This window comes from Parus major, chromosome 1A (assembly GCF_001522545.3).
Source record: "Parus major isolate Abel chromosome 1A, Parus_major1.1, whole genome shotgun sequence".
NCBI classification, from domain to species: domain Eukaryota; kingdom Metazoa; phylum Chordata; class Aves; order Passeriformes; family Paridae; genus Parus; species Parus major.
In genome coordinates, this window is record NC_031773.1 from 38,650,941 (window position 1) to 38,678,526 (window position 27,586).

Below are 27,586 nucleotides of genomic sequence, written 5' to 3' on the forward strand. Positions count from 1 at the left end.
CATATTCTGCTTCACCATTTTTAATCTCTCTTTATTTGAATTATTGAAGATTTGGTTTTGTAATATGGAGGTCAGTAAATGCTTTCTGTATCTTTTACTCTGTCTCTGATTCATACTCTAGTAATGCAGTTTGTATTTTGAAAAGGCAAATATCCTTTTAAATACACCTTAAAAGGATCCCTAGAATAAGGGGAGAAAGAAATCATCACCAATATTTTTTGTAGTTTTCTTCATATTTTATGTATAGCAAAACAAAGTAGAGAACATCCTGTTCACGGTATTCTATTGATTTTATCAAACATACTTGTGAAGAAGCTTTCTGGTGAAGTGTTTTCAGTTTTAATTATTGGCTAAATGTTCTTATATTTGAGCATTTTTACTCCTGTGATATCTTTGCAACACTCTTTGCTATCATTGAGCAGTAATTACTTACATAGTTAGCCAAGACTGTTTGCTGCAAAAAGTTTAATTTGTTTTCTCTATTCATTTTCTGATAGGTTTTCATTCCCATTTCTGTTTAGTGTATTCCATAGGGAATGAATACAAAAAGCTTCCCCAGTAATTAACATAGAAAACACCAAGCTCTCTCTTCTTTAAATTAGTCTTTGACCATAACAAATTCTATTAAAAAGCTTGCAATCTAATGAAAAAGGGCAACAAATTAAGTTCTTATTAAAATGGTAGTTGTCCCAGTCTTGCTTCTCAAGATTGCAGTACTTACTGATCAGATAATATTTATTAGAATTGAGAAGAGTGGAAGGATTACTTCACACATCTTGGAAGGTGTGCTTTCATTTGTAGCCTCAGTACAGTGTTTACCTTTCTAGCAGTGGCTTGTAAGAGTTGCTTGTTTCATCTGTGGTGATCTCTTGTTCTTCTCAGAAGATGAGCCAATTACTTGCTCCACTTCTCATACTTGTGTACCTTTAAGCAAACAGTGTTGGCCCTGCCTTTTATGCAAATTTATTTTTTCTGAACATTTCTCTTTTATTTCAAAATAATTCTGAATTCCAGTTCTACCATGTTCAGTGAGCTCTCAGTGTTTTGTCTAGCATGGAAAGTGCAGCGCTTTTCCTTCACCTCTGGTAAAACCTCTGGATGAGACAATACTTGTTCAATGAAATTCAGGTATGATGACCACCTGCCTACCTGTGTGGTGGTAACAGTAGTGCTGGACAGCATCCCTGAACAGTCTAACAGTCCAGGAATGTCTTTTGGTCCCAATGGGTTTCTAATCTCCTGTGTGAAGTTCTTGCTGCTGCACATAGATGGAGTAACTCTGGGTGGATATTGGTAGCATCACCATTGTCACACAGCATTTAGCTATGTCAACTTAGAGAAAACCTTTCCTAGCACTGACCATGGAAACAGATTTATCAAGCTACTGTATTTTCATACAGAACTTGGCCAAATATAAACTTTGTAACACAGATTTGAGCCTTACAAAGCAGGCATTCTTTATTGCAGTGCTGGGCATTTGGAGGATTCTTCCACTAATCAAGTACCCAGAGTGTTGGGTAAACTATTCTTATCATACACAATAATTACATATCATTAGCTATCCCCACTTGCTTGATATATATGTATTACTTTATTTACATAGTCACAGCCCTTATCAGAAGTCCTTTTATGGTTTTTTGGGGTCTTCTTTAGTGATCTTCAGTGTCTGATGTCCTTTTCAGGTGGCTGTTCCTCGAGCATTTGAGTAAGTGTGATATCATTGCTTTGGTCTGTCAGCCTTGCAGAGCTGAGTTGGCATCCTGCTTGTGTTTTGCATGACTTCTGTTTGCCTAAGTTGCATCTTTTATTTACTTCCCCAAGGCTTTGTTGTTCTGTTCTCTTGTCTGTAGCAAGTCCTTCTGCTCTTCTATGATCTCCAGTCATTCATGCACTTTCTGATCTTTTCACCCGTAGTCCATATAACTATTTTTCAGTGGAGAGGTTAGTCTTTGTGGTTTCAGATTTATTTTTTTTTTTTTGTAATTAAAAACTCATTTTAAAGAATGAAGGATTTTAGAGTAAGACTTTGGCAATTTTAAATGCCAGTATTTATAACTCAAATTAATATAAGGCAAGTTAGTGGTAGTAAGGACTGTTTAACTTGTGCTACAGGCTAATTACAATAAAAGTATGTGCAGATAATCTTTAGCTGTTTTTTTTTGTGAATGCACTGACTACCTTGTTTGAGAATTGTGTGGGGTCATAACCTAGAAGTAAATGTCATTAAATATGCACAGTTGGTCCCAATATTGGACAAGCTGTTGACAGAGTTCCAACTCTGAGGAAGAACACACCTTTAGGTCAGTCGTTGCATCAGCAGTGAAAATGAGTAAACCTCATTTAGTGGGTCATGTAAGCAGGAACAAACTGGACAGGTGATCAGACAGCATTAAAGGCCACTTCCATCTCAGCACTGTGACCCAGCAGGGGTTGTAGCAAATAGCTTCATTCCTCGTGGGGATATGTTTTGAATCGTAGTTTAGTTCCAAATTGGCTGATCTGTTATCCTTGAACCTCTACCTACTGTGGGAAGAAGATGCTGTCAGTCTAGTGATCTGGCAGCATTTTACTACTTTCGGAAGTCTCAGGTTTCAAGCCAGCATATATTTAAGGAACTCTAATTTGGAAAAGAAATTCCTGTGAGTAATGCCTGATGACACATCTTCTTTCATCTCTGCATTTCCTGAGTTCAAAGAATAACATTTTGTGTGTTATGATTTTGATATCTGGACTGTCTCGATCATGTGCCATGTTTAATGCTGCTTGTGAAATGGATAATGTAAGGTTAAAAGAACAGTGTCTTTTGAAAATGCTTTGGATACCACTTAGGCAATGACTGAGTTTTGGCAGTGACTGCCCAATTAAGAAATCTGCTGCAATGCCTTATTTAAGGGCAATATAATGAAGTGAGGAATTAGCATTTAATGCAAGGGAAATGTGCAATATGGGTGTGTCATGCAGATGTATTTTGCTAGGGTGATGAAGAAGGTTTCTACAGTCACAAAGACTAAAATTGCAGTGGTGAGCAGGCAGGAGACATTAAATCTGATCTAAATCAGTGCTCATTTTTTTCCTCACATGAAAATGGCTACTTAAGAAAGGTTAGAGGATTTATGGGGGTGTCAAAACATATGGCAGATGGGCTGGATTAGGATTTATGGGTATAGTAATCCAAATCCTTTCTGTCAAGCATTACAGAGGATCTCTTCTGCTCTTGGACTGCACGGAATTTACACAATCAGACCAGAGTAGTACAGACTGTCAGGAGGCTCAGAAGAAGAGTAACTAGTGAAAGTGCTTGTCTGACCAGAGTTCATTTTGAAAGCACTTCCTTTGAAGGCAAAAATCTACTGGGGGAACGGCTATATTATTTAATTTTAATAAATTGCTGGAATGATTTTCTTCCAAAGCCTTAAAAGAAAGTAAAGCCAAAATGTGTGGTAAACCTTTCTCATTATCTGTGACTATATTAGCACAGAGGGATAAAAGCTATGCAAAAATAATGAATGTTGAAAGAGGAAAGAAAGAGGAATGAATTTGTCTTTCCTTTCTAGGCCAATGCTATCTGTGAGATTTGGAAACTGAAAACTAAAAAAAAAAAAAAAAAAAAAAGTGGAAAAAGGCATCCTACTTTAAATTGTTGTGACATATGTTTAAGTGTTAGGGACAGATTTTTCTTGCCTCTAGACTGAGCCTCTTCTGAAATCTGAAAATTCACAATGGCATGTCAGTATTATGCAGGTTATTGCTAATTGTATTTAACATGTAGTTAATTTAAAAAGGTTATATAGCTACTGGCTATTGAAAAGATTAATGTGTGAAATCTGGGGAAGAATGCAAACCATTTGTATCTGAGGCAGCAACAGGAAATTTGCACTTTGCTCCTGTGGTCAGTTAATAGAGTTTAAGAATCTACTAGAGCTCACTGTCCAATTGACTAGTGCCTTACAGCATGATCAATTCATATGGTGGGTGGTAAACCTACTCAGATATCTCTGAGCTCTATGAGTGAATGCTTAGATATTTCATCTGAAAATCATTTGAAATGCTAAAAAAATCGTAAAAAAGGTTTTGTTACAGCATGTCACACAAACCTGTATATGGATAATCTGTGTTCTTTGTAAAACCTACAACTGTGAGGATAAGATATTACAGACCTCAAATGTAAAACTTAAAAGAGAGACTGCAAATAGTTACTCCAGTAGTGAAGACTGATCATCTCTGAGCTACAGATTGTTAACATTTTTGGGATAGGAGCAAGAGGCAAACTTCTGATTGTTAGTGTTTGGTTAACATACGAGGAAGACCTGAAAATTTTTAGAAGGTTTCACTATTTTCCATGAGGAATAGCATATCTGCTCTCACATGGTTTTGTCAGTGAACTTTGTAATGTGAACTTTCTTGGCATTTAATAAAAAAGTGCAATGGTTAGGACTTAAGAAAAGTGATATTTTCTTCTAGCTGTTAAGTAAGTATTAACAAAATAGCAAAGCAGCCTAATCAGTCCATGAAAGCTCACTTTTCATCTGTTAATCGAGTTTCACTTCCTTATTATGTGGGATATCTTAGTCTTTCAAGTGATATATAGCCTTCCAGAAAAGACTTCTAACTCCAACAAACAAAAAAGACTGTCTTTCACTTCCCAGCTTCTTTCTGGCTTAGCAGCCTCCTCATATGATATTCATAAGCAGGTTGTATGAAAGAGTAAATTGGTCCCATTTAACATTTGAGAGTTGTTTATATGTATGTTTGAAGGAAATGAGTTTGAAAATTATTGAGCCAGAATGGTGGTTAGAAGAAATTTCATGTAGAAAAATTTGATGAGAATGAAAGGACAAGTTGAACCAGGGACATGAGGTTTTACTATGAGGACATGCATGCAAATCTATGAAATCTGAATAATCTTTTTATTCCAAATATAAACTTAGTTGGGAGTTGTAGTGATAACCAGTTGACACAGCTTTATAAGATTAAAAGCATTTCAATAGTTTTGACAGGCATGGATGAAACCATGTGAGAAGTGAGTTGTAAAGTATTATCCAGCTTACAAATACAAGTTGTTCTAATAAGGTTTCTGGGGAATGTAGTTACCATGATGTGTAGATGAGGGTTTTGATTGATATATTACCAGAACATTGTGGATTATGAATGTAAAAAAGCTAGTAAATTAAACTGGTGTTAATGTGGCAAATTAAATCTGGACTCAGGCTTTGTTTTATATATAAAAAGTGCCAGCATTTTTTAGATGTTCACAATCCATATGCATGAATGTTTTCATTATAAATTTGTTTGTTCCCTACTAATGCCTCCATTAAATTCCATAATGTAGCATAACTGAATGACTGATCTAACTGATGTTTAATATTTTAAACTTCACAAGGAGGAACTCTATAGAAATACGAAAGGATATAAATTTCTTCCTAATATATTAGAAGATAAACTATAAATTACCATTGCTAGATTATGTCTTCTTAGTAGAACATCAGTAAGCTGTAGAAAACTACTAGTAATTGACCTAAAATGGAGTAACTCAATCATCTGTAATTCATGATATCAAAGGTTGAGCCCACCTACAAAGAAAAAAAATTAGTTGTTTTGTAGAAATAGGATAAAACATTCTACTGTGAAGTTCTGCTTCTGAATAACTAAGTAAACATTGAATAATCATCCCAGGAGTGTGTAGTGTGAGATGGAAAAAACCAAGCCTAATAAAATGAAAAATGATTGACAAATAATTCTTTATAATAATGGGGAAAAGATTATCAAAGTACTTATTCTGTATCTGGAACTATTTGGCAAATAAGGGGTTTTTTTTCCTATCTTTACAAAAGGTGTTTGAGAAATTGAAGTACAAAAATACATATATTTTAGCTTCTATATAGAGAGGGAGCGATGTAAACCAGTTTTTATTTAGTGTGCCCATGCAATCTAGAGCAGAACTTACCTAAGAAGCAACTCCTGCTGGAAAATGTTCAGTTATTCCATAAATAAGTGTAAATTCTTCAAGTTGTTAGAATGATGATATTGATAGATGGAGTCAGCTGCCTGCTTCCCATAATGTTATTTAGATGCATATAAAGATCTGAAAGGTTTTGGAGCGCTTATTATGGTGTGCTTGATGAAAAACCCCCAATGTATTGTTTGGCTCTGAGATCACAAAATTGTTAGGGTAGAAAGGGATCTCTGGAGATCATCCAGTTCAAATCCCCCTGCCCAGGCAGGGTCACCTGGAGCAGGCTGTACAGGAACAAACCCAGATGGGTTTTGAATATCTCCAGAGAACAAGAATCCACAACATCCCTGGGCAGCCTGTTCCAGTGCTCTGCCACTCTTGATGTAAAGAAGCCCTTTCTCAGGCTGAGGTGAAAGTTTTTGTGTTTTATTGAAAATGAAGTGGGACTTTGAGTAGTAGGTAGATCTGAAGGCTCCAAGTAATCACTGTAGTTAATAGGCAGGAGCTAGGAGACTTAAATAGGTTTTCCTCTCTTGCTTTCTTGGAAATTTTAATCAGTTCTCTAGTGAAATGCCTCAGGAGAGACTTTGATTAAGGAAAGTGGAACTGGAACATCCTTTAGACTTTAAATGTAGCTGAGGCAATCTGGTGTTTTGGTCACAGCCAGAAACAGAGAAGGGATTTGGGAGGTTATGTAGGAACTAATGCAAGATTCCATATATTTCTCTAAAATAAGAGTTTCCAGAACATTATACAACTAAATTTTTAGCAAGGACTGACAGCCCTAAAATATCTGAAGGCTTGACTCTGATATATTCCCGATAGAGCTTAAATAAAAAAGCCAGTTTCTTTAGTCTGTAGTCAGCAATGTACCCCAACATGGCGTGATCCAAATGTCAGAGATGGAGAGCTACTGTGTTTGTTTCCATTACTGAGAAAAAGTTCTATCAGATATTTTCTTGGTTCTTTTTTGTGTATAATTTACACAACTAACTACTTAGTGTTGATTTATGCTATTATTATTTTTTTTTTTTCAGAGAAAGAATTTGACCCTGTTCTTCAGCATTGGTTTATTGACCTCCTGGGGAACTGCACTGCTGGGTGTTCGCTTGTACTGGATGGGCAACAAGCCCCCAAGTTTTTCTAATTCTGATAATCCAGCAGCTGATTCAGACAGTTTTCTCACACGTACTCTGACCTTCTTTTACTTGCCAACCAAGAACCTCTGGCTGTTGCTGTGCCCAGATACCCTCAGCTTTGACTGGTCTATGGATGCTGTGCCTCTTCTAAAAGCAGTCAGTGACTGGAGGAATCTACACACTGTGGCCTTCTATTCAGGACTACTCCTCCTTGCCTACTTTAGCTTGAAGGGCTCCAGCAATGAGAGAGAATGCAATGGGAAAACTGTGATGAATGGCAAGCAAAATGCTAATGGGCATAGCTGCCACCCAGAGATGGAGTACAAGACACTGGAGGTGAAGTCAAGCTTTGCATCAAAAGAAGAGAATGGCCTAAAAAAGCATGAAATTCAGAAACTGCAGCTTCCTTCAACCGAGAACATTGTCATTCTGTCTCTCTCTTTGTTAATAGTGCCCTTCGTTCCTGCCACAAACCTGTTTTTCTATGTTGGCTTTGTAATAGCAGAGCGTGTGCTGTATGTTCCTAGTATGGGCTTCTGCCTGCTGGTTACAGTAGGTGTCAGGGCCCTTTATGTCAAAGCCCAAAAGCGCTTTCTGAAGAACTTGGTTTTTTTTTCCACTGCTGCATTAATTGTTTTCTATGGACTCAAGACCGTTGTCAGGAATGGGGACTGGCAGAATGAGGAGATGCTGTATAGGTCAGGGATAAAAGTAAACCCTGCTAAAGGTAATTTTTGCACTTTATGGTGAATGCTTTACTTGTTCCTGTCTGTCTTTGCCTTTGAATTGTCTGATTTTACTAGCTACTTCTAAAGAGAATACTTTAAGAAACGTAATTTCAAGTTGCAGTGGTATGTGCATTAGTTATAAACGGGGAAAAGCAGGAATGTATTTTGATTAGGTGTTACAGGTTTGGCATTAACATGGAGAAAAAGAGACCCTAAGGTAAGGAGATACTTTCTTTTCAGTGGTATTGGTTCTGCATTTTGAAATTAAAGATGCGTTATTAGTATTATAGAGCCCACCCTGGTGTTTTTCCGTTTGGTATCTGGTATCTAGCATGCTAATGAAGATTTTTTGTGAGTTTACCAAATGTTCTGTTTTCTATGATTAGAAAATAAAATAAATAGTCAAGGACAGCATCAAGGAAGTGCTGTTCCTTTATTTCCTCTGATGCAAGTAACGTCAGCGCTACATAATAAAAATGAGGAAATGAGGTCATATAATTCAGTTTAGGAAATGACTGTAGTTCCCCATGCCTACAAGTACTGTAAAGTTATTGTCGAATACTTATGCCTTCCCGTTCATGTGTAAATACCAGCTATTTGTAACTTTGCCCAGCCACCTCTCCAAGGTTATATCTATGCTGTAATGAGATGTGACCATAGCTAGTGTAAACACATCCAAACAGGCAGTAAACCTGCCAATTTAGGTATCGGTAACAATGTTTAGCTGTGGTTTTGTGGTTTCAACCACGTATGGCAGATCCAGCTTGTATCCTGAACTCCATGCTGCCTGGCTGAACTGCTCTTGGCACACATGCAGGTTTACATGAGAATGGTCAAAATATCACCTGTGAGTGCAATGTAGACATTGACTAAGCCTTCCTTATTCACAGTTCATCAGAAGTGAGAAGGGATTAGCTGATTGTTTTGCCTGTCTGTGAAAGAAAATTTTGACAGCACTTGAATACTTGAGTTTTTTCAGTCCTCTGCTCAGAAATCCGTTATATGATGCAAAGTCATCTGCTGATAAAGTTGTGCATTTTGGCTAGACAGTTATATTACACCACAGTCTAAAAGTTGCCGTGATAGTAAGAGGCAAATGCAGGTGGTTACTGTGAGCTGACAGGGAGTGAAAAAGTTGATTTGGCAGATAAAATGCCTAGCAAAGCAACATTTCAGTAGTTTGTCACTCTGATTTTGTAACTCTTCTCCATATACTTTCTCACCCTAGGAAAAGTACTAAACTTGTTGCTGCAGTAAGTACCTTTTTAAAATTGTAAAGAAGGGCATCCCATTTGTTTTACTTTTTTTCAAAATTAGTGCAGGAGAGCAAGAAATGAAGTAACTGAACAGGGAGCCAGCACACCAGAGTGAATATATGAAGCTCTAGACGGACAAATTTAAAGACAATATAAAACATGTATTAAAACACTGGAATTCCTTGGAAAGAAAAGTGTGTATGCACAGTTAATGCATGTTCCATTTTTATCCTTGGTGGAAATCCCCAGATTAATAGTTGTTTGCTTGCAATGAGCCAGATTTTGTGGTCAAAAAAATACTCTGCTAGTTTTTGCCCAACAGTAGGATTGGCTGCATCATTGTCTGGAAATTAGACTACTGGGTATTATGCTCCCAGGAGACAGGATGGGTTATTTTCATCATACAGATCTCAGTATGCACAGACTCATGTGTACATGATCGTCTGGTTTCTTGGCGTATAAGCTGACATTAAGCGTCTTGTAAGATGTGTAAAAGCAAAGACAGTATGTCAGTGTGATGATATAGACATGACTGAGCTGACTTAAATAAATCTGCTTAAAATATCCTGTTAAACTTCTGCTGAATATTTACTAGCCCACACACATTGTAACAAGGCTCGGTATAAGAAAGCCCGAACTAATGTGACCTGTCACCCAACTCTATTCATTATTGTGAATATTTCTAAGATTATCCCTGGCTTTGACTATGCTAATTTTATTTTCTATTTCTCGTATAGTCAGGCAAGCCTGACTGGACTAGACTGGCTGCCAATCCTGCCAAAGCATTAGGAGATCAACAATTCACACTACTCTTCAGTAATTAAATGAGGTTGACATAGGAAAAAAAAATATTTTTGTTTGCCTCTTTTTTCTAGTTTCATGAATGCTAGTGCTAAATAGGCTGTTCAGAGAGTGGGACAATGGGCTGCTCAGTCAAATGGTAGAGTGGAGAAGTGTTTTTCTTATTTTTAGGCGACTAAGAAGAGGCTGTCACTCCTCATTTCTCTGCTTTCCTCAGCTCGTAGCAAGTTTCTCCTTAATAGTATTTTCTTACTTCTGAAAATTGTGGAGTAGCAGGATCATTTTCCCTGATAGTTCTGCTTTTTTTTCTCATCTCCTGCAAAGAGCTGCTTCTGAACAAGTGCTGCTTCTGTCATAATCTAAAAAGCAATGAGGTATCCCTTGAAGAACTCGAAATAGAAATCTGTGAAGACCATCTTTACTAAAGCAAAAAGATGAGTGTTTTTTTCTAGATCCATCTGTCTTCTGGGCTAGCAGGATGAGTGCCACTGATGGCTGAGTGCTGAGCACTGAGCTGATAAGGCATAAGGGCAATTTGCAAGGCAAGCTTTTAGTATGGGTGCATTTGTGTACTAATGTGGCTGAACTGCTTTGGAAATGGAGTTGCCTCATTTGGTGATGGTTTATTATCAGGTCATCTGTGTTGTGATATGTGTAAGATTATAATCTCATCTGCTGCTGTGGGACTTTCAGGCAAACATATTCAGCAGCTTCTCCATCTTCAATCCTCAGTGAAGAGATGGGTGATAATCACCTTGCTGCTACTTTCTTCTGGTCCCTTCAGGGGTACCTTGCAGGCAGTGCAGAGAGAGCAGTGTTCTGCTGCGGGCGAGAAAACCTCTACTCCTGCAGGCAGCCACAGCCTTTCTGCAGCGTGCATTCCTGCAGGCTGTTTTTGTTTATCACTGACAATGTGGAAAAAATACTCACAGGCATGGGGCATGGATTATCTCTTAAAAAAACCTGCAGATGCACCGTGGGAGAGTCAAGTGAGAAGGTGGTAAAGCTACCTCCAGATTACCCTGGCTGCCTCACCGTGCGGGCAGGCAGCTGTCATCCCTTGGCTGAGGGAGTCCTTGGGATGCCTTAGCGGCATCTTTACTGGTCTTGTTCTGCTGTTTTGGTTCTGACTGGTATTTTAAATAACTTTAAAGTGATCAAGCAGTGCCTTGTTACAGTTTGTCAGCACTTAAGGGAGAAATATGCAAGACTCACTAATTTAGTTCATGGATTCTGAAGTGGGTATATGCGTGTTTTGACTGTAGGGAGGGAAAGACACAAGTGTTTCTCTGTTCTGCCTTCAACTTAATGAGCAGCCCAACTGATTTAAAGCTATTCTCATTATCTCAATGTTCTTTTATAGCAAAGGAAGCCTCCCAAAATGTAAAAAGAAACAAAAAAGTTAAAAGTAGGTGTTAGCTGTCACGTCTTTTTCAGTTATACTGAGGGTCATTCTGTGGTGATGACTACCTTGTGTTTAATATAAAATTGTAATGACACACAAAATAATTGTGGATATTATGCCTCATTAAATCTAGTTTTCCCTGTGGTACCAAAAATAGGCTTCAAAAAGCATAATCTTCCTCTGGGCCATTTCTTACCTTGCAGTCCACATCTGAACACTAAAGATCATTATGATGTATTTCCTGTACCTGATACAGACATTGATTAAAGAAGTAGAAAATAGAGTCTCAAACTGCTAGACTGCTGCAGAGCTATTAGTTGCGTGGTCATATTTACTGATGGAATTTTATTCTCCTGGTGCCATTACCTGTATAAATAGGCTTTGAGGATCATTCCAGGAAATAGTTGACCAAACTATTAAATAGTGCACAAAGTGGATGCTTAACTAAAAATTCAGCTAACCGTTCAGTGAGGAAAAACAGTTACTATACCTTATACCAAGCTAGACAGAAGCCATATTTCCCACAAATAAAAAAGATGCAATGAAACATTATTTTCCATTATTAATATTTTTGTATCACTACTGGTGACTGGAAACCAAAAGCAGCATTCTTCAAATATGCTTATTTTTAAGAGCTTGCATTATGCTGGCAAAATCTCCTCTAATACATTTAGAGCTTTCAGTAGCTGTTGCTCTGACATACAGCTTGTTGTTCACTACACATTTTTTTATACCTCCTAAATATAGTAGTGTGTGTCCTAATAAATACCACATTGGGCATTTAAAAATAATTTGAGTATTTGGGATTGCATTTCAATTTTGGTGCATATATTCAGGTTTTTTCTATGTATCTTGTCAGTAAAACTCCAACTCATCTTTGGCCCCACAGCCCAATATACTACTCTCTATAGTAGTTATTTCTTTTTCCTTTGGCTCATTTAATGTAAATAATAATAATAAAATTAGCGCTGTGATTAATATAACATTGCACTGAATAGAAAATGTGGGTTTGGGGGAAAAAAATCTTGAGAGAGAAAGTGATTTCAGTGCACAGATTGCCATATAAAGCATCAGATTTTGAACATATAAAACCTGCTGATAAGTAAGTACACTTAAAAATTTTGCTTATTATCACTGTTAAGAAATACCAGTGATATGAGCATAACATCTGGAGTTTGGTATTCATGAGTTAGTTTTAATTTTGCTAATGAACTCTTCTTCAGTTTTTGAACAAACCACTTTAATCTAAATTTTTTTCTCTGGAATGGAACTCATATTACCTATTACCATAAAATATTAGAATTTTTTTTATTTTGATGATTTATGTTGTTTTAAAACCTCTCAGTAGTTATGGCAGTATAATATCTCTCCTAAGTCAACTGATTAATATATATCAGAATATACAGTCATTATGGTGATTTTTGATGTTCTTTTTAGTTAATGTTTTTAGAAGTTGTCAGAGAAACATAATAACAAGTGATCATCCATTTTCCCAATATGTTTGCTGGAACTTTTTGATACCTAATATTTTTTGACTAAATGTTGCATGGATATTTTCCTTGACTTCTATAATAATTTTCAGCTTTAGCTACTTTTTAAAGAAGAAATTACTTTAAGGTATATCATCTTTCAATGGTGTAAAATATTTCCAGCCGCCAGGAAGAACCTTTGTAACAGCTACTGTATGGCAAATGAAATGACATTATTAACAAAATCATAGGTTATTAACCTATATTGTTATATATGTTAGAATTGCACATAAATCATAGGTTAGAATAACACATTAAAAGTATCATTTATGATATATAATGTTATATGGCCATATGAGCCTGTTGTATATGAATTATGCAGTATGTACCATGATAAATTTGGTGTCTCTGCTCATAACAAAAACATCAGAATTTGAAGCATAAGTGTTCTACAGAATTCTTCAAAGTTCTTAAAATAAATTGTAAATGCTTTTTATATCTGCCACTCTTAAAAGCTTGTTGTGGTTTTGGAATACTGCTCCCAAAATTAGTGTCCCCACCCAGACTCTCCCATATGTTCTCTTTCTCCCCTGAATGGAACAAGAGATCTTGCAAGTGATTAGTGAATAACCTCAGGGTCTGGCAGTGCCTGCCAGGGTAGCTGGGACTACAGGCACCACCTTGCCTGGCTCTTGTAAAAAATTAGCTCTGTCCTGGCTGGAACTAGGACACAGCTTTAAAAGAGTTAGCTCAAATGAACCACATAGAATTGTTTGGAAGTTAAATAAAAGGCCTACTCCCTGAAAACAGTGTGGGGCTCTCTAAATGGGTAGTAGTGCTACTCTGGGTGATTAAACAGTGTAGAAGGAATGGTCATTTGTAAGTTGTTTGGGAAACAGCCATAGTTATTTAGGCCATTTGAGCATGCCACAGGCAGCCCACCCTCAGCAAAACAGTCTGATTATGCCAAATATGGTGCAGAGCTGAAGCAAAGTGGTTTACAGTTCAATTCAAACTCTGAATTTATTCTGCAGTGAGAGTATACTCTCTTCCAGCTCTTTAGAAGTGCTGTAATTTCCTCTGAAACCCAGGTCAGTGTAGGATGTGCTTTTTCTTCAGCAGGATATGAGAAAGCCTGATATTCTTCCTTTACTTATGTGTAGAGGTCTGAAAACATGGATTTCTTTCTTTTTCCCCTTGGAGTGTAGTTAGTACATCAGCATCTCTAATCTGTAAATCTTAAATTGCAGGGGGATAGGAAAGAAACTGTTATTAACTAATAGGTTTTTTTAAAGAAACAAACATGAGACATTGAGACATGGGCCAATCAGACTGTTACTTCTTCCCCTGTCTTCCCTGAGGAAGCCTTCAACAAGCTTATCTCGGCTAAAAACTGCAGTGTAGGGGAAAAAACCCAAAAAACCAGGCCCAGTCAAGGAGGAATCAGCTTTGCCAAGATGAATTTTTGTATCATATAATATCAAGCAAAATGGCCTAAGTTTTTTTTTTTTTTTTTTTTTTTTTTTTTTTTTTTTTTTTTTTTTTTTTTTTTTTTTTGGGCTTTTTTGGGGGGGGTTGTTTTTTGTTTTTTTTTGCCAGAAAATGATAGATTTTATTTTTAGTTTGATTAAAAGAGAGACTTTTGGTCCATATATGTATGTTTTCTGCAGAATTAGTCTGATGTTTTTTTCAGAAGGAAAAAGTTACTTTTAATTAGGAAGATGAGATTATTTGGATTGATTCTCAAGCTGAGCATATTTGTTTAAGCACTTCAGATAATCATCCAATTTTTTTGTTATTTTGCCATTTTTTCAAAGTATGACAACTTGGAAAAATTCCTCTTTATTTAAAATTTTGGCTATGAATTTCATGTCATAATTTTCCTACCTGTGATGGATTTTGTATCAGGACATATTCAGGTCCACTTACATAAATCTGGTAGAGAAACTAACCTTTAATATGGACATTGAAGTAATCTACATATATGCCTTTTTATACCACTTGTGGTAGGATAAAATCCCAATGTAGATAGATAAATACAAGTATTTTAAGATTTCAAATGCTCCTCCTTTGTAACAGGGGGCTTTATACCTTAAGCCTGAGCTGTCATCGTTGCCAATCATGCATCCAAAAAGTAAATGATGCAATTACAGTATGCACAAGAGGCTTGTATATAGTTTTGTTGTGAATTGCAGAAAAGATCATGATACAGAATGACTGAATTCTCAATACCATTTCCTTCTCTTTCCTTAGGTGCTCTAACACACTGAACTTTTCTTTGAGGTCCTAAAATACAGACGGTATTTTGAATATGGACTATTAAAGATGCTAGTTAATAGTTATAGTGTCTTTAATTCATTTGCTGATAAATGAAGGACGTAATTTTATGACTTTCCTTCCTCCCACCTATATTTCCATACCACTGGGGATATGTATCGGTTGGCAAAACTTCACAGGCTCTTGTCTTGCCTTTCTCAGTGATTTAAAGCAAAACAAATGAAACCAGACAACTTGAAGTGTTATGAAAAGTCTGTTACCTGGATATGAGCTAATTTGCATTTTCCAAGTGTGACATATATTGTTTGAGCACATCTGAAGATTCTCTTGGTTTGATAAGCCCAAATGCTGATTTTCTTCTCGCCACGGCCCTTCTGGGATGTTTCTAGGACACTGTGCTTTTCCCCTTTTCTGGAAAGAAGCCAACAGTGTTCCATTGTCGTGGTTTTAAACCACCATGACATCCATCTACTCTTATCTTGGAGAACCAGGGCTGCCATTTCAGCGTACCCTGCCATTGCTGTAAGAGGCTGACTTGCAGTTCATCACTTGGGACATAAGTGATAATTTTGAATGTATCACAGATAATTTTTTTAGAAGCCTATTTTTAAGAAGGTTGCATAATTTGACAAATTTAGGACACGGCCACCTCTTTGTCTGAGTCACTGTGAGGCTTTGAAGAGTTCCTCAGGGTTCATCCTGAGATGACTGGGGTGCCCAGACATGTCCTCTTGTTCCGCTTGTATTTTTTTGCTGCTTTGTCCTCCTTTCATTTTCTTGCATGATTTATATCCCTTACCTCTATAAAATACAGTTCCTCATATAATGAGATTAAGGTTAGCACTGTTCACAGCTCTGTTGCTGACCATTGTGAAGTTTTATGGAATGGGAACTTCGTGGCTAACGCTGTTCACAGGCTTGCAATGCACACTTAGCGAACAAAGTGTGAAAAGGTGTGATTTGGCTCTGCTGTGAACAGAACAGGGAGTAGATTAGATGTTAAAGGTTCTGTGGTCATCCTTTTCTAATTGTTTTCCCTAACTTGGATTTGTTTAGTTATCAGATTGATACCATACCCTTCACAAAAATCATTTTAGCATGAGGGATGGTGTGGCAGAACTTGATTGTGTGTAGGATGGTAGGTAATGGTGAAGCCAAAGAACACTCGCAGCTGCTCAGTCTATCTCAGGTTCATTGAGCTTCCAGAGTCACTCTGCTGTTGAGGAGGAAGAGTTAATTTTCTGTAGCCCAGAGTGTTAAGGGGGTGTATCAGCAGTAGAACAGGTCATGCATTCACATTCATTTGCATCAGGCTTTCAGAACTGAGAAACAAAACCGAAGCACCGCTTGCCAAATGTGAGTTGGTTAGTGTCCATGCTGACGTGCTGCTGGATAGCTTTCAAAGCAGTGCATAGTTTTTAATTCTGTTTTTTCTTTCACCTGCTGGCATTACAAAAGCCCTGCAATTGATCAACAAATGAACTGTTGAACAAATTATATAAATAACAACCTTAATAAATAGAAGAAGAATATGTAAAAGTTGAGGTGATAGGTCTCTAACACAGTCTGTCTCAACATTGCCACATATCCACTGACATAAAAAAAAAAAAAATCAATGTGCTAAGTAGATTAAATGCATAAATTATGGTTATGTATAATCTATTAATCCTTTAGGAAACAAGAAATTGGGCAGTTTTGTGGTTGAGTTAGCAAAAGGAGATAACTTGATCAAATTGTTCTATTAACAAGTGAAGTTTTTAGAGGAAAATTATTGCAAATTATATGTGTGCGTTTATTACATATTTTGAAAAAAAAATTGATTCCTTTGAAATAACAGGAAAAATATAAAAACCATAGTGCAAAAACTGTCCCACTTTGAAAGTAGCAACCTGTAGCATTTTAGATGATTTTTTTCATTCTCAAACCACTTAATAAACATGATCTAGTTGATCTTCAGGCTGTATTTGTGAGTGATAGTGGCTCTGTATTGTAGAAAAACTGTTTTAGATATTGAACTCCTTTCATTCTGTTTTTATGAATGTGAAGTTGAGCTTTCAGAGGTTTCCTTGCAGAAGTCTGTTATTCCTCTATTGGTGAAACTGTTTCCCCTTTGAGGGAAAAAGTGAAGGCTTTTCTTTCTGGACCAGCATCGCTTCATCCTTTAAACACTATTGAAGAAAAAAATAGAGATTCTAATTGTCATGCATTCACTTCTTTTTCATAGACAAGTCAGAAGAAACGAGGAAGGATTTTAAAGAGAGAGAAGCAAACTGGAACTGCTGTTTCTAATTTCACAAGATAAAGAATAATAAGTAATACACAAATATCTGTAAAGCTCCATAGAGGTTTTCTTGGCTTGATGAGCATTTTTCTGTGAACTAAAGGCTCTAGTTTAGAACTGCTGACAAGTTGATTACAAATTACTGAGCTGTTCCCTAAATACTTCAGTCTTTGTTCAAGTAGTTTGTTTTACTCAAATAATAATCTAGTTCACACTCCTTAATGCATTCATCAATTTGTGGATTAACTTGTGTAAGTCTGATAGCACAAGGTGAGAACAGTATTACCAAACTTAAGTAATTTCATGTGAATAGTGAATGTTGTGTATCAATTTTCAAGTCTTGCATTTTGTTTCTTTAGTTTTCAAGTATGTTTTCATAACATACAAGGAAAGGCAGCATTTTTCTTTTCTTCTCTATGTTAGGATGTATTCGAGTGATTTAATGGGCAATTCTAGTTGGATTTTTTCCTCTTCAAGTTTCAGCAGAAGTGTTTGGACAACAGATAAATTAATAGAATGGCAGTTTCCAAATAGATTTCATTATTACCTATTTTTTCATGGATTATATAGGGCTGCCAGGTAGGAATCAGAATTTAATACTTTGGGTTGTCTTTGTTAATGATTTGCGATGTTATTTTATTTAAATTTAGAGCAAACTTTTGTATCAAGAGATGAACATAAGTGCTTTTATCATTTCTGACTACTCTTTTATGATACTTTGTTGCTTTATTATCTTCATTTCACTGAATAGCATAGCATGATCTTTGGTTCAGTAAAAAGGGAACATTTTATTTAAATGAAGATATTTGAACACATGAATTTCGATTTCTCACCTGTTTTCATCATTCAGTTTCAAGCTGAAAGTTTACTAGTTTTCTTTAGGAAATGTACTTCTTAAAAGTAGGCAGATTAGATTAGACAATGTTGTTCTTGTTTTGCTCTTGTTTGTCTTTCACTCTTCCAGAATGAAAGTGCTTAGATAAAATTTAATATACCAGTTTGGTATTTTTCAGTCTTGTTCCATCTTAATTATCAGTTTAACTGAGATAGTTAAGAAGTTAAGCATTTTAAACGTGAAACTAACATTTGTTATGTTAATTTTCATTTTGAAAGCAATTGAATACATGAGAACTTGACCTACTCTCACTGTAAAGTGGCGTAAATGCAATCTTTAAAGTTTAATAGAGGTCTAGTTTGATACAGCCAAAATTCTAACACTTAAACAATGATTTTATTTTCCTACTTAGTGCTGCATAATTTCATCTGTTATTTATTTATTTAAAATTTCCAAACAACAAACAGAAGAAAAAAATCCCTTTAAAAAGTTTCATTTTCTTGCAAAGACATGTAACTAACATAAGACTGCTCAAGCATTAGGAGATTTTTCAGTTTATAGTTGACTTTTGATAAAGGTGATGAAATTGATTTAATTTTTAATATGCCCATTAATATTGAGTATGATCTATGGAAAAATAAGCAGTTAAATAAAATTTGAATGGATTGACTGTTTTGTAGTGAGATGTGAATGTTATATTTGTTCCTATGCTATGATGGAATGTTATTTCTTGAAGATCTGGGTCTGTGTTAGTTTTATTTTTTGTGGACAGGGAATTAAACAGCAGGCAAAAAGTAAATATTGCAAAGCTCTTTCATTCACAGCTTCCTTTTTCTCTAGTGCTAGATAGGGTCTTCAGTATGGGTAAATTTGAATTTTTAATTAAAGATTAAAATGTGGCATATATATGTATACTTTAGTGTCTTCTGAATGTTAACTATTCCATTTTTTCAACTTAGCCAATAGAGATATTACATGAAAGATGTTTATAAAAAATAATTGGAATAAACATCCATTCTAAATTCCAGAATTACTGAAATAGTTTCTTTTTCTTCTAAGAATATTTTTCTTTCTTTACAACGTACAGTTGAGTGCTAGAATTGAATTCGAGTCATAGATTATTAGGTCATTAGTTGCTCATAGTTGAACCAATGCTATTACAGTTTTGAAGGAAAAAAGTTAATAACTGAAATTTTTTTTCCCTGAAGGTTAGTTGCTTACTTACGACAAAGCAGGAGTGAAGTTCTTTGAGTAGTTCATGTAGCCTCTTCTCCATGTATGTACACCATCCTCTTTTCCTCATACACCAAAACTCAAGAGGATGTGGTTGCTGCAGATATTAGCTGTTCATAACTTGCAGGGTGTATGAGTATCATCTCTACTCATGTTCTGTGTAGCTTCATCACTAGCCAGAGCTAGATCATTCTTCTAACTATTTTTTGTATTTAAATAGACATGAATGTTTATATCAAATATCTGTAGTTTGCATAAGTGAAAAGACCTTGGTTTTCATGTTTACATTAGTGATAAATTGTCAGATTATCATGTTTTACATTTGCTGTTTTCTGCTATTGTCATTTCTTCTAGTGCATCACATTAGGTTAATCATTCACAGTTTTACAAGTTTAGACAAAAGTCTAAATGGAATAAATTTAAAATTAAATATATAGATTAATTAGTGATTGATATTAAAAACTTGATGCAGATTATTTTGCAAAATATAAATTAAAGTATTGTTTTAAAAACTATTTTAACTAGGGTAACTTCTAGAACCCATGACACGAAAGGAAGTGTAGAGGAGAAAATGTTACACTGAACAGTGCTAACAGTGTCTTTCCAGTCTAAGAGGTGAAAAGATGAACTGAGTCATCTTTTTATGCATACTTTCATTTACTGAGCTTAAGATTGGTTGGGAGTAAATAACTGTGTGGTAGGCAATTGTTATCAGTATCTCAAATGGTCATTTGATGTAATGCACTGTTACGGGAGATTAGAGTGAAAACAAAAGTCCCTATAGATTATATGGAGCATGCAGTTATGGAAAACTGGATGCTCATTTACTGGAGAAGCAAATTAATTTTAAAAATCATATATAAGTGTGTGTTTTTTTTCCAAGGTTAATATCTACAGACTGGCTAGTCACTTTCATTGGTACTTCCAAAGTGTTTTCTCTGTGTAAAAAGGGAAGAGTAGCAGTAATGGGCAAATTTCAGAATTCTGCACATATGCTAGCCAAGTGGAAAAGCTGAGTGAACCTGAGAATAGCTTATCAGCTTTATTTCAAAATGATGAATAATTTTGTGACTTTTATTGATATATTGATAAATAAATATTGTTAAATAATTTCTCATTAAATACTAGGCCAAAATGGATTTACTCACAGAAGAAATAGTTTATTTTCTTATGGAAATATTACATATATTTTCTTTCTTTGATTTATGAAATATGTTGTGCTCAGTTGAATAACATGTTTTTTATAAATTCCAAATGGATTTATTAATTTATTTTTCCCAGCAATGACAGGCTTATTCTGCTCAGAGGAAATTCTGTGTTTGCTGCTGTTTCCATCCCTGTAGTAGGATGATTCTGCAACAAATCACAGCAGCTTGAAAGTGATGTAGTTTCTGAGGAAAAAATGCCTGTCTCAATTATCAACTTAGATAGCAGTGTTATATTAAAACTACCTTAAAATTTTGCATTAGTCAGAATAGATGCAAATTCTTGAAAAGCAAAGAGTTAAATGCTACTTAAGCTAATGTTTAAGTGCATCTGGAGGGAAGAATGTTCTGATATATATTCTATTTGGTGGAAAGGACATACATCATCTTTCCATTGGTTTTTTTCATTTAAGAAAGTGTGAAAATAGTATGAAACAACTTTGCATTTATAAGCATAAAGTGGTGTTATTTTTTTTTCTTCATGTTCACATGCACTATATTGTAATGCTGGTTAAATTTGCTTCCTAAATTCTGAGTAGCAGAGGTTGCGTTTTCATACAATGTTAATTTGGATTCCTTTTTTATGTAGCTTTTGTGCCACTCAAAACTGCAAAGGGAACACATGAGGAGCTTTAAATATTTTTTTTTTTGCCTAAAGTCCTTTATAGATGGGCTGTAAAAACACATTGAGTAACATAATAAATTGTATGGAAATGGACCAAATGTTTTTCTAGTATTAAAAAAAAATTCATTTTAGTGATCTGTGTAGTATGTTTATATCCATATGGCATGTTTTTAATCCTAGTTATTTACCTAACTGTTCTTTCAATTCCTGTGTCATATATCAAATTTTAGTACTTCAGTGAGGACTATGTCTACTCTGGAAAAAATTTCTTGCTATTTAGAGTCAGTAGGCTTAAAAAAAACCCCATAAAAACTAAAAAGATGCCTCAGTTCCACATTTGACTCTGGAGATTTTTATTTATAGGTGGCATGAAAGAAAATGGTTCTTTCCCTTTGTTAGAGTAATTTCTAGAGGCACATTTTTATAAAAAACTTCCCAACCAAAATCTATATTAATGCAGAGTGCGTGTAAATCCCTTCTATGAAATGTGAATCTCACAGTAAGATGCACAGAACCAGAGGGCTGGGGTTAAAAAATAACCAACCTCCACTCCCGTTCCATAAAAATAGTTTCTTTGTGGGGTTTGTCTCCCTGAGAAACTTCCTGATACTTGCATACTCTGTCATGTGTAATTGGATTGTAGATCTTTCTGAATACTGTTTTCTCCTCTTGACAGCATGGGGTAACCTTGGAAATGTTCTCAAGAGCCAGAGCAAGATTTCTGAAGCTGAAAGCGCCTATAGAAATGCCTTGTACTATCGCAGCAACATGGCTGATATGCTTTATAATTTGTAAGTATGTGTGGCTTTCCTGGGGTTGAATTGTCTTTGAAACCTGTTGTGAATAGAGCTACTGATTTACTTGCTGGAAATGGAGACAATGTTATTTGTTGCTTTGTAATAGTAATTTCATTAATTGTGCTCCTTAAACTATGGGGTGGACAGGATTATTGTATATTCATGTAATGGGTATGGACAAGGTAAACTTACAAATCTGTTTGCTTCAAAAGAAGAAAAAACCTCCTACACTAAACAAAGTACCAATAGATGAGTTGTGAGCTGTAGCCCTCCATCTGTTTGAGACTCAAATCGTGAGGTGTTATTTAGACTTCTTTTTTAAGTCTGAATAACACTTGGTGGGCAGAGTGGGTGTAAACACTTCCTAGTATAGACCAATACCCTTCCCTTAGGTTCAGAAGTCTGAAATGTTAGAACAGCAAATTACTTTTCTCCTGTGACTGACTTCAGAGCAACATAGGTTAAATAAAGTTTAATTACTTGAACCCTGTTGTAGGTGAGTAAGAGGATAAATAACATGAGCATCAAAATAATTATTCAGCAGGGGAAAAGATTTCCCATCTCATTAATGAACCAAATCACGAAGAAGGAAGCAGGCATCGTGCCAAGCTTCGCACTGAGGTGGGGTGTGCTGTGTGTCCCATCAGGGAGGGATTGATCCCCTGGCTGTCCCAGGCTCAGCACTGCTTGTCCTGCTGGCCCTCGCCCTTCCTCCCCCTCCTACCATGACCCAGGCAGCACAAGCCCTTGGAGCAGGGCTCTGCTGCACAAGCTGCTCACCTCCAGCAGCCACGTGCTCTTGTTTGGTGATGGGTGTGGAGGACAGAATCCAGGTGACTGCCATTCCATAGGTAGCCATGTGAAAATAATATCCTGTGTGCAGCAGAAAAGCATGACTGTAAGATAAACAAAAGCTGCAAAAACTGCATTCAAATAGTAAGCATCTTCAAATCAATCAAAATATAATGTTCTGCCTATAAGTCCACTTTAAAATGACTGCTTATATGTGAAAATGAAGTTTACCATAATAGTATTTTTTCACTATTTTTAACTTGTTTAAAATAGAAGTTGACCATTTTATTAATTTGACTTTCAGTTAAGCAAATTTATTGACTTAACTAAACTCAAAATAATTTAATGATAGAATTTCCAAAATGAAATCCATATTTCATAATATGTGTATTGTTACAAATCATTTAGTTACACAAATATGTGTATGCTCGGAATTACCCTCTCTGTTAGGCAGTGAGGAGCATGACAAACATATTTTTAAGAGGAATCTTCTGCTCACATTTGAAAAGCAACTTCTGAACCCAGCAGATTGTAGGAAATAAAGCGACAAGTTAGATACATGTATATTTCCTATATGCTATTCATTTTGAAGGTGAAAATTATAGCTATTAAATTTTTATATGCCTATGCAGTACTTTGTCTCTTTTACTGTGTTGTAGAGAGAAGCTGATGTTAATATCAGGGTAAGAAGAGGAAAGGTTGTTGGATGATAAAGACAGGGACATAAAAGAAATCAGATTTCAGTCTTTTCACTGTTCTCAGAATAAGCTGCTAGTCTTCCAGTTTTCCATTAATAAGCAAAATATATGTCTATAAACCTTCAACTCTGTTGAACAAAAAGGTTTTTGAAATTCTACTGAATTTGTGTGGATTTTAACTAAAATGCTGGTTGTAATATGTGTAGGGCATAAGAAGTAAAGTTTAATTCTTAGCCATTCTACTACTACTACCTTGAATAAAATAGAATCCCTTATTTTTTAAACAAGCTTTACAAAACCTTCAGTTATTCAACAGTAGTTGAAAAATCATACATAATTTTTTCTTTTTGGAGGCTGTATCAGTGTTGGATGCTTCAATATCCAGCATGAAAAAGAGATGGTAAATGAGGTGTCCTTTGATATTACAGAAATGAATCAATTCTTTTAAGCACAAACCCTCAAGAGTTCCTTTTCAAGTTAAACCCATCTTTGGCACATAGTCTTGTGGGAGCCTTTTACAAAAAAACCTCTGTAATGGAAAATGTGTCTTATATCTGCTTACAAGAGGCCAGTCAGTGTTGCTGTTTCTGGTTTTCAGTATGTGCCTTTGAAACTAAAACAATCACTCCATGGAACTCCAGGAAACAGTATCTTTACATTATTTAGAAGCACGGCATCACATGTTTGTTATTGTTTCTAAGCACCTATACCTCAGTATTTGATGCAAATTAATTTCCATGTGCAGTGTTCACTGATAGCAGTAACAAATCCAAGTGCTCTCTGCTGCAGAACAAATTATAACTCAGAATTTTAATGGATAACAATCAAAGAGAGAAACTACATAAACAAAAGCACTTGATCTCTTTCCTTCTTTTTCAATAAATTGCAATGTAAGGTTAGCTTAGAAATTGACTACTAATATATTAATATCCTTAGAATTTAACAAACTAGATGAATTCAGTACTGTATTTTTGGTTTTTAACTTATACCTTATGGCTCGGAGTTACAGCTGCTTTTGCCATTTAAAAAAATGTAAAATGCATTAGTGCATAACTACATAATCTACATTTGAAAATTTACCTGATTATGAACATGTTATATTTCAAATTGAATTCTCAAAGCTATGCAGCTTTGCTGATTTCAGCTAAGCTTCATAGGGTAGAAAAACAGCATAAAATGACCTTTCTCTGCTTCTTTTTTTTGACTGAGAAAACCATATATTTTAATATTGTGAAGTACCAAGGACAGAGCTGTAGAGAAATTATAGTTTATTCTTTCAGACAAACAAATGTTCAGTAGATTAAAAACAAACTATTTCAGTTTGCTTTGGCTTTTCAGCCTTTGTTACCTTATGATTATTAGCTAAAGCTTGTGTTTTTTAAATGTATTTTTTCAAATTGCTTTTAATTAGTGTCTTAGGACAGTTTTGCATATACTGTGTTTAGGCCTCTCTGTGCTTTGTCAACCATATTAGTCATCTATGTTACTTTGAGTTTCTCGTGTGATTATAAGGATGTTCTCAATCTGACATAGATATTGAATATTCCTTTAAAATTATACTAGTTACTTGAAACTGAATATTCCTTTAAAATTATACTAATTACTTGAAATGTAATTTTGTAATATACAGTGCCCTGTAAAATATTAATTTCTAGCAATCAGCCATCCCTTTGCTTCTCTCCTGAGGTATCTCACTTTGCCTGTACTGATAGAGCACTGTGTGTACAAATTCGTTAGTTCATTATTAAAATCATTTAATTTCTTTGAATAAGGTTGTGTTATGAATTTCCATAAACTTTACATTGGAAAACTTAGGGTATTATATCAATAAATGTGGATTTTAAAAATGTTTCTGTTAGAAATTTCAGCCACTACTGAAGACTACCTGTCCTAGAAAGTCTAGGATTGCAGTGTTTTGCAAGCAAAATTTAACTCTGCATCCTTAGGTAAAAATCAATATAAGCAAAATTCTTCCTTGTCTGTTGTTGTTAGGCTTTATAAGTTGGAAAATGTTTTCCCTGCCTTTTAAGGGTGCTGGCATAAAAACCCCCTAATCAGAGACAAAAAACTCTAAAAGCAGCCAGTCTTTCACTGTCAAACCTGTGCTGAACTGTGGTTGAACCTTCCCCAGACCAAGTTCCTGGAGCAGCCACCTAGTAGGGAAACAGGTCAAAGTTGTGGTTTCTTTTCCTTGACAGCCCAGAGGTTTTTATCATTCAGGATGTTAAATTAAAAAGCAAAGAGGATGTGTCATCTGGTGTCTTCAGTACTTGAATGTTGTTTTTCTCAGCTGTGAATGCAAACTTCTTGCAAATTTGTTTGGAATTAATCTCTGCTTTGCCAGCTAGTTCTTCCTCTGTCAAAGACAGCGGCTAAAATTTGTGTCTTTCTGTAACCAAAGATGTTTCGATAAAATCTTGCTGTGTTGACAGACTGGCTCTTGAGGTAGCACCCAAAGGTCACTGGTGGTTCCCTGCAGTGCAAAACTATGCCCTGGGCACTTTGTAGGGCCTATATCAAGTACAGATGGTTTTCAAAGTCATAGTTAGAGGTGAAAGGCACTCAGTGACCTAGCTATTCAATTACAGGTCTCAATATTTGAAATTGTGGGCACTTAGTCTTCACATAAACTTCCACCATTTTATAAAATTAGGAAAATAATGGTTTGTATCTGCCATTCAGTTTCCAAAAAGACCCCTCTTGCAGGAAGTTCTGTCCAGCTCTCTCTCTATATTGACTGCTGGGGCACATGAGAGAGAATAGGCATCTGGTTGGAGGACTGCAGACAGCACAGCGCTGCCTGTTGTCCAGAGGAGTGAGAAAGACAGAAGCAGTGCTACTCCTCATCCTCATAGCAGCCCTCCCTCTGCCCAGGAAATAAGGGCTGTGCAAGTTGATGTGGTCCTGAAAGGGTAGTATTCCCAACCAAACTGTACCAGTAACAAAAAAAAACAACCTGGGACTATATTTGCTGACCAGTTTGCTTGCATTTGAGAAGCTCTTCCACAGATCTGGGAGAATGAAGCAAGGTTACTGCAGGGTCTGAAAGTCTAGAGGCTGTTTTTGGGGTGATTATTTAGTTTTGTTTTTTGGGGTTTTTTTTTACTACTGGAGTAATAGATTACTTAGTGACTTCTGCAAAAGAAATGGTTATTGTCTGTGTTTAAGTTCTTACTGATTAAAAAGTATGTTTTGTAGTAGCATCCATAGCTACCTTTCTACCCACTAGTCTTTCACATTACAATGAGAGTTGCCTTAGGAAGCAAAGCACATCCACTCTTGCTGTGTGTGACTTGAGACACGTCTGTGTGGGGAATAAAAGAGGATTTTCTTCCATTTCTTTCTTTGTTTGCCAGTGCAGCATTTAGGTAGATGTAGTCCTTTGTAGATAATCCCACTTGAAATCAATGGGATGAATGTAGCTTGAGGCACGGAAGAACCGCAGTCATGGCACAGTAATAGCTTACAGGCCCTGTATTAGTTATTATAAACCAGTAAACAAAATTGATTAAACTGTTTCAGTGTTGTACCTGAATTGAAAATGTTATAAATATTTCACTAACACATGTTTGCTTTGACAATTGCAGTTCTTGTGTAACATACTTAGCCAGTTTATGCCAGTTTTAGTCACTGAGGAGTTTGCTTTGTAAGAGACCAGCTGACTAGAATAGGACTGCCAACAGGAAGAAATTACTATGAAACTTCAGAAAGACCATAGACCATCTACTGCTTTTTTATATTCTCTGATGCCTTCTGGTCTCTGAAAACATTTTTGTACCATTAGTATTTAGTGACTTTCAGTCAAAACCAAAGCAGAGGAGGAAGACAGGAAGATTTTTTTATTGTTTGTGATGCAAGATAGGTAAAAGTTGGCAGCTTAAAGAATTCAGAAAGGTTGCAAACATCTCATTTTGGTGGGGAAGTGTTTTCCTGCATGAACTAAATGAGCAATTCTATCTACAGAAATGACGTGCAGCATTTCCAGATAGTGAGAACTTCTAATTTTTAAAAAATTCTTCTTCCTGTTTAAAAAACAGGATTCTGAGCCACTTCCTAAGTCACTTGGAGAAGTCTGCTACTTCTGCAAGCGGT

At 35.8% G+C, this 27,586-nt stretch overlaps 1 protein-coding gene across 1 annotated transcript in view; it reads left to right on the forward strand.

Moving 5' to 3' along the window:
- TMTC2 (transmembrane O-mannosyltransferase targeting cadherins 2) overlaps positions 1-27,586 on the forward strand; it is a 233,164-nt gene that overhangs the window by 128,930 nt on the left and 76,648 nt on the right. Inside the window, exons 3-4 of the mRNA XM_015629085.2 lie at positions 6,991-7,819; positions 21,884-21,998. Coding sequence (XP_015484571.1) covers positions 6,991-7,819; positions 21,884-21,998 — 944 coding nt within the window. The remainder of the gene's footprint in view (positions 1-6,990; positions 7,820-21,883; positions 21,999-27,586) is intronic.